A 6,386-nucleotide genomic window follows, 5' to 3' on the forward strand; every position below is an offset into this window, starting at 1 on the left:
ATATAGTGTGACGACACACAATGCTATGTACAGCAGTGGGCACCGTGCGGCAGAGCCGTGTGTGTACAGTGGGCACCGTGCGGCAGAGCCGTGTGTGTACAGTGGGCACCGTGCGGCAGAGGCGTGTGTCAATGGGCACAATGTAGCAAATCTGTGTGTGCAGTGGGAAGCATCTAATAGTGCTGTGTGTGTAGTGGACACCATGTGGCAGAGTTGTGTGTGTAGTGGGCACCATGTGGCCAAGCTGTATACCCCCAGCTCTGTGTGTATATGTGTATATATATATATATATATATATATATATATATATATATTTTAGAAATAGAGTATTCTACCGATTAATCTAATAAGAAAAAATGAATTAATAGACTGTTTTCCTTTATAAAAACTCATCAGACCCCCCCTGTGCGATAAGCCCAAGTGCCATCAGCTCCCCCCCCCCCACACACACTGCCATCAGCTCCCCCCCCCCCTCCACACACACTGCCATCCAGCTCCCCCTCCCCCCCCCCCTCCACACACACTGCCATCAGCTCCCCCCCCTCCACACACACTGCCATCAGCTCCCCCCCCTCCACACACACTGCCATCAGCTCCCCCCCCTCCACACACACTGCCATCAGCTCCCCCCCCCTCCACACACACTGCCATCAGCTCCCCCCCCCTCCACACACACTGCCATCAGCTCCCCACCACACTGCCATCAGCTCCCCACCACACTGCCATCAGCTCCCCCCCCCCACCACACTGCCATCAGCTCCCCCCCCCCACCACCCTGCCATCAGCTCCCCCCCCCCACCACCATCAGCTCCCCCCCCCCACCACCATCAGCTCCCCCCCCCCACCACCATCAGCTCCCCCCCCCCACCACCACCAGCTCCCCCCCCCCCACCACCACCAGCTCCCCCCCCCCACCACACTGCCATCAGCTCCCCCCCCCCCCCACCACCACCAGCTCCCCCCCCCCCACCACACTGCCATCAGCTCCCCCCCCACCACACTGCCATCAGCTCCCCCCCCCCACCACCACCAGCTCCCCCCCCCCCCACCACACTGCCATCAGCTCCCCCCCCCACCACCACCAGCTCCCCCCCCCCACCACACTGCCATCAGCTCCCCCCCACCACACTGCCATCAGCTCCCCCCCACCACACTGCCATCAGCTCCCCCCCCCCACCACACTGCCATCAGCTCCCCCCCCCCACCACACTGCCATCAGCTCCCCCCCCCCCACCACACTGCCATCAGCTCCCCCCCCCACCACACTGCCATCAGCTCCCCCCCCCCCCCACACTGCCATCAGCTCCCCCCCCCCACCACACTGCCATCAGCTCCCCCCCCACCACACTGCCATCACTCCCCCCCCCCCACCACACTGCCATCAGCTCCCCCCCCCCACCACACTGCCATCAGCTCCCCCCCCCACCACACTGCCATCAGCTCCCCCCCCCACCACACTGCCATCAGCTCCCCCCCCCCACCACACTGCCATCAGCTCCCCCCCCCCCCCACACTGCCATCAGCTCCCCCCCCCCCACCACACTGCCATCAGCTCCCCCCCCCCACCACACTGCCATCAGCTCCCCCCCCCCCACCACACTGCCATCAGCTCCCCCCCCCCACCACACTGCCATCAGCTCCCCCCCCCCCCCACACTGCCATCAGCTCCCCCCCCCCCCACACTGCCATCAGCTCCCCCCCCCCCCACACTGCCATCAGCTCCCCCCCCCCACCCACACTGCCATCAGCTCCCCCCCCCCCCCCACTGCCATCAGCGTCCCCCCCCCCCCACACGACTGCCATCAGCCTCCCCCCCCCCACCACTACTGCCATCAGCTCCCCCCCCCCCACCCTACACTGACCATCTAGACTCCCCCCCCCCCCCACCACACTGCCATCAGCTCACCCCCCCCACCACACGGCCATCAGCTCCCCCCCCCCCTCACCCACACTGCCATCAGCTCCCACCCCCCCACCACACTGCCATCAGCTCCCCCCCCCCCCCACCACACTGGCCATCAGCTCCTCCCCCCCCCACCCACACTGCCATCAGCTCTCCCCCCACCCACCCACACTGCATCAGCTTCCCCCCCCCACCCCACTGCCATCAGCTCCCCCCCCACCACACTGCCATCAGCTCCCCCCCCCCACCACACTGCCATCAAGCTTCCCCCCCCCCCACCACACCCACACTGCAAGCATCTCCCCCCCCCACCACCCCCAACACTGCCATCAGCTCCCCCCAATCCACACTGACCATCAGCGTACCACCCCCCACACCACACTGCCATCAGCTCCCCCCCCCCACCACACTGCCATCAGCTCCCCCCCCCCCCACCACACTGCCATCAGCTCCCCCCCCCCCCACCACACTGCCATCAGCTCCCCCCCCCCCCCACCACACTGCCATCAGCTCCCCCCCCCCACCACACTGCCATCAGCTCCCCCCCCCCCCCCACCACACTGCCATCAGCTCCTAAACTAAAATGTCCTGACAATGTCAGGATCCAGTGCAGCGTTGTGCGAGCAGGCGGTTGACCACAGAGCATGAGTAATAGCAAGCTCTTCACTCACACTCTGTGGTCACATGGCACAAACGAATCATCGATTGGAGGATTCTTTTGTGTCAAGTTAATCGATTAATTCGAGTAATCGTTTCAGCCCTAATTAATAAAAAAATTATATTATAATATATATATATATACATATACATACACCCAGCCTCTGTAAATATACCTCCTCCTCATGCCCCCAAACTTATTTGCAGGCATGGGCCAGAGGGTCGAAGGCAGCAGGCACATAACTGAAAAAGCAAGCGATGTGTGCCGCTCCTCTTCACTGCTTCTCCTGTCTGCCGCTCCGTCTGGTTTTCAGGAACTTGGTGAGCATGGCGCGCTGACAGCTAGTACTGTTCTCTAGCTGGCGGCACGTGGCAGGCACTGGCTTCTGAATCATGGGGGTAGAGTGGGCGGCCTTCTTTTATTGATTGTGTAGGAATGGAAGGATGAACAAGGGGCAGGGAGCAGTCCCCCAATGTGACTGCACTGTATGTCATTATCATATGATAATGACAGCACTGGCCTGGGATCGGTTTTACAGCCCCTAATAGACATGGCAAAGGGCCGACGTCTGGGATGTGTATTGGGAGCTGTAAAACACATTGCAGACTGGGGCTGTTATTAGCAGGGAGAAAGAGACCATGCGCGCTCCCGTCAGATGATGGATTCTCTGTAAATCCGCTGTGCATAGGAAGTACAGCAGGCTGTAGAAGTGAATGGAACGGCTTCTTGTAATAACTGCTGACTGCGATGTTGACGGCGAGCAGGTAAACTATGAAGGCAAGGCAGCGATGGCAGGAGCTTGGCCTTCTCTTCAACCAGCTGATCAGCGGGGATGCCGGGTGTCGGACCCCCGCCAATCTGATATTGATGACCCTTCCAGAGGATAGGTCATCAATAGTAAAATCCTGGAGAACCCTTTTGAGCCACTTTCACACAGTCAGCATTTGATCAGTGATTGTGAGCAGGTGCAGACTCACAGTGTGTGTCAGGGAGAGGACCTGTTCTGCCTTTCCAGCATTAACAGGGTCGCATAGAACTATACTGATTTATGGTGATATGTAACCCTTAGAGGTCTGGAATGTACTGTATAACACTGACAGCATTATGTCAGTGTTATCCAATACATTCTAGAACAAGTTCCATCTTTTTGCGGCACGGAACACCACAGAAGCACTCTGTGGGGTTCCGTAACTCCGGATTTGCAGACCCATTCAAGTGAATGGATGCGGAATGCACACGGCTGATGACCCATGTATTGCGGAACCGCCGTATGTGGTCCCCAGCACGGGCACGGAGCCCTTATGTTAGCGTGACAGCGGTCTGAAGGTACAGTGTACACACAACGGTATTTACATGCAAAATATGCATCGAAACCCATGTGAAATCTGCATTATTACCAATGGGATTTTCTTCTATGGATTTTAAATTAACATTTTTCGACAGTCGTCATTAGTGATGAGCGAACTTCTGTTTTAAGTTCGGCGTCTAAAGTTCGGCTTCCGGTTAGCGGAGAATCCCGATCTGGATCCGGATATGGATTCCGACTTCCGTTGTGGTCCGTGGTAGCGGAATCAATAATGGCCGATTATTGATTCCGCTACCACGGACCACAACGGAAGTCGGAATCCATATCCGGATCCAGATCGGGATTCTCCGCTAATCCAAACCCGAACTTTAGACGCCGAACTTAAAACAGAAGTTCGCTCATCTCTAGTCGTCATCCATTACCATAAATGGCCACTATACTTTACATGGTAAATGACTACTTGGTGAAGTTCTTATAGAGGAAAGCTATTGGAAGCCATGGTTTAGCTATGTTGAGAACTACAAATCGCAGCAAGTCCCAAAGACTTCCTACTGACTAGCTCCCTCTGAGCTGACTACAGCATGTCAGGCAGCCGGTGTTCCTCAGCTCCAGTCCTCAGCGCCTCCTGCCGGTCAGGTTTTCAGGATTCCCTCAGTTATAATTAGTGTCAGTGCATCAGGACTTACCACAGGTATTCATTCTGTGGGATATCCTCAAACCATGAGCGGTAGGTGGGCCCTGAGGACTGGAGGTGAGGAACACTGCTGTAAGCAGTCCGCTGTGCCACCACCCGGCTCTGAGGTAAGTATCTGGCCGCTCAGTCTACACTTCCACTTACCTGACCAGCTCCACGCCTGAACAATATCTCCGCACTTTCCTCCAGCCCTGCCATATGCACGCCGTCTGTACACAGTCACGGACTGACCCACTAGGCTTTCCGTCCTTCGTCACCACCAGTGAGCTGTGGCTGCAGCATCTGAGGCGATTCCTGCTCAGCGCCCTCTGCTGGAAGCTCTGCGCGCATCACCCTTCAGTATACTGAGTGATATGTATATGTATTACACAGCAGGATGCTGCAGTGACAAGAAGCACAGGGTTTATACTGCCCAATAGACGAGTGCTAGAATTATTACTGATACGTCTCTCTTCTGCAGAATACGGGTGGTCTCTTCAGGACACTGCCTGCCTGTATGTCAAATAGGGCCAGAATGTCATGGGGGAGAGCATCACCCCCTTGAGAACCCACCCTATGAGCCTGAGCCAAGCCGCCAACGAGCAGCTACTTTCCCTTTGGCAGACAGACCTACGTTGCAGATGTATTAGGGTGTGTTCATACATGGATTTCCTCTTAGGAAACCGCAGCAAATCCACGAGTGTAGATATTAAGGAAGGACGCGTCCTTTAGGCTACGTCTACACGACATTTGGCGCACAACATTTTGTTGCACCAATGTTGCGCAACAATTTTTATAATGGCAGTCTATGGTGTCGCACTGCAACATGTAACATGTTAGGACTGCGACGCAAAAGTCGCAGAAAATCCATTTGAGATGGATTTTTCTGCGACTGTTGCGTCGCAGTCGCAGCATGTTGCATGTTGCAGTGCGACACCATAGACTGCCATTATAAAAATTGTCGCGTGACATTGGTGCAACAAAATGTTGCGCTACAAAAGTTGCAGTGTAGTTGTGCCCTATCTGTTGCGCGACTTATTGTCGTCGTGGAGACATAGCCCTATTGGCACGGTATGTGCACGGGAACCAGAGGGAGGTGTCCAAATGTGGATTAGCCATTGAATATTTAGAAATCTGGGCCATTGTGCATTAGCTGCAGAATCTGAGGTTCACCCTAGAAATCCGGGGATTTGGAGTTTGAATGCCACAGATACGATCAGCTCTTAGGCCCCATTTACACGACAGTGGGTCCACTATGCCCATGTTGTGGGTCCATGGCACGGACACTGGCCGCGTGCACTCTGCTTCACAGTGCGGACCCATTGACTTCCAGGTCCGTGCCTCCGCATCACAAAAGGCAGAGAATGCCCTGTCTTTTGCTGCACCTTGTGGACCCATGGAAGTCAACGTGTATGCACCGCTATGCCGAGTGCACACAGCCAGTGCACGTGTTTTGCGGACCCACAACACGGGCATTGCGGCCTTACGGTCGTGTGAATGGGGCCTAAGTCATGGTCATATCCATGGCATTCAAACTCCAAATCCACAGAATTCAAGGGTGAACCTCAGAGTTCTGCTGGGGTCTGTTCAAGAAACTCTGAGGCGGATTTACTAATCTACAGACCGTCTAGACCTGCACCAGATTTATCACAGGGGCTCAGGCAGGATGATAAACGTAGCGCTGCGCAGGGATGGATACTTTTCACTGGGGGTCATTCATTATGACTCCCTACTCCACTTGTATAGAAAAAAAGTCGTGTTTTTACACCGCCCTCCACATTCGAGAGAAAAGATGGGGTGTGACGGAGACAGGGCCATTATCCCCAGCCAATTCACCAACAGGTAT

At 55.9% G+C, this 6,386-nt stretch overlaps 1 protein-coding gene across 1 annotated transcript in view; it reads right to left on the bottom strand.

Moving 5' to 3' along the window:
* The window catches only part of LOC122924696 (survival motor neuron protein 1-like), a 31,025-nt gene extending 26,192 nt beyond the window's left edge, over positions 1-4,833 (bottom strand). The window contains exon 1 of the mRNA XM_044276042.1: positions 4,706-4,833. Coding sequence (XP_044131977.1) covers positions 4,706-4,759 — 54 coding nt within the window. The 5' untranslated portion in view covers positions 4,760-4,833. The remainder of the gene's footprint in view (positions 1-4,705) is intronic.
* Between the last annotated feature and the right edge of the window lie 1,553 nt (positions 4,834-6,386).

The sequence above is a fragment of the Bufo gargarizans genome, chromosome 1 (assembly GCF_014858855.1).
Source record: "Bufo gargarizans isolate SCDJY-AF-19 chromosome 1, ASM1485885v1, whole genome shotgun sequence".
Lineage (NCBI taxonomy): Eukaryota > Metazoa > Chordata > Amphibia > Anura > Bufonidae > Bufo > Bufo gargarizans.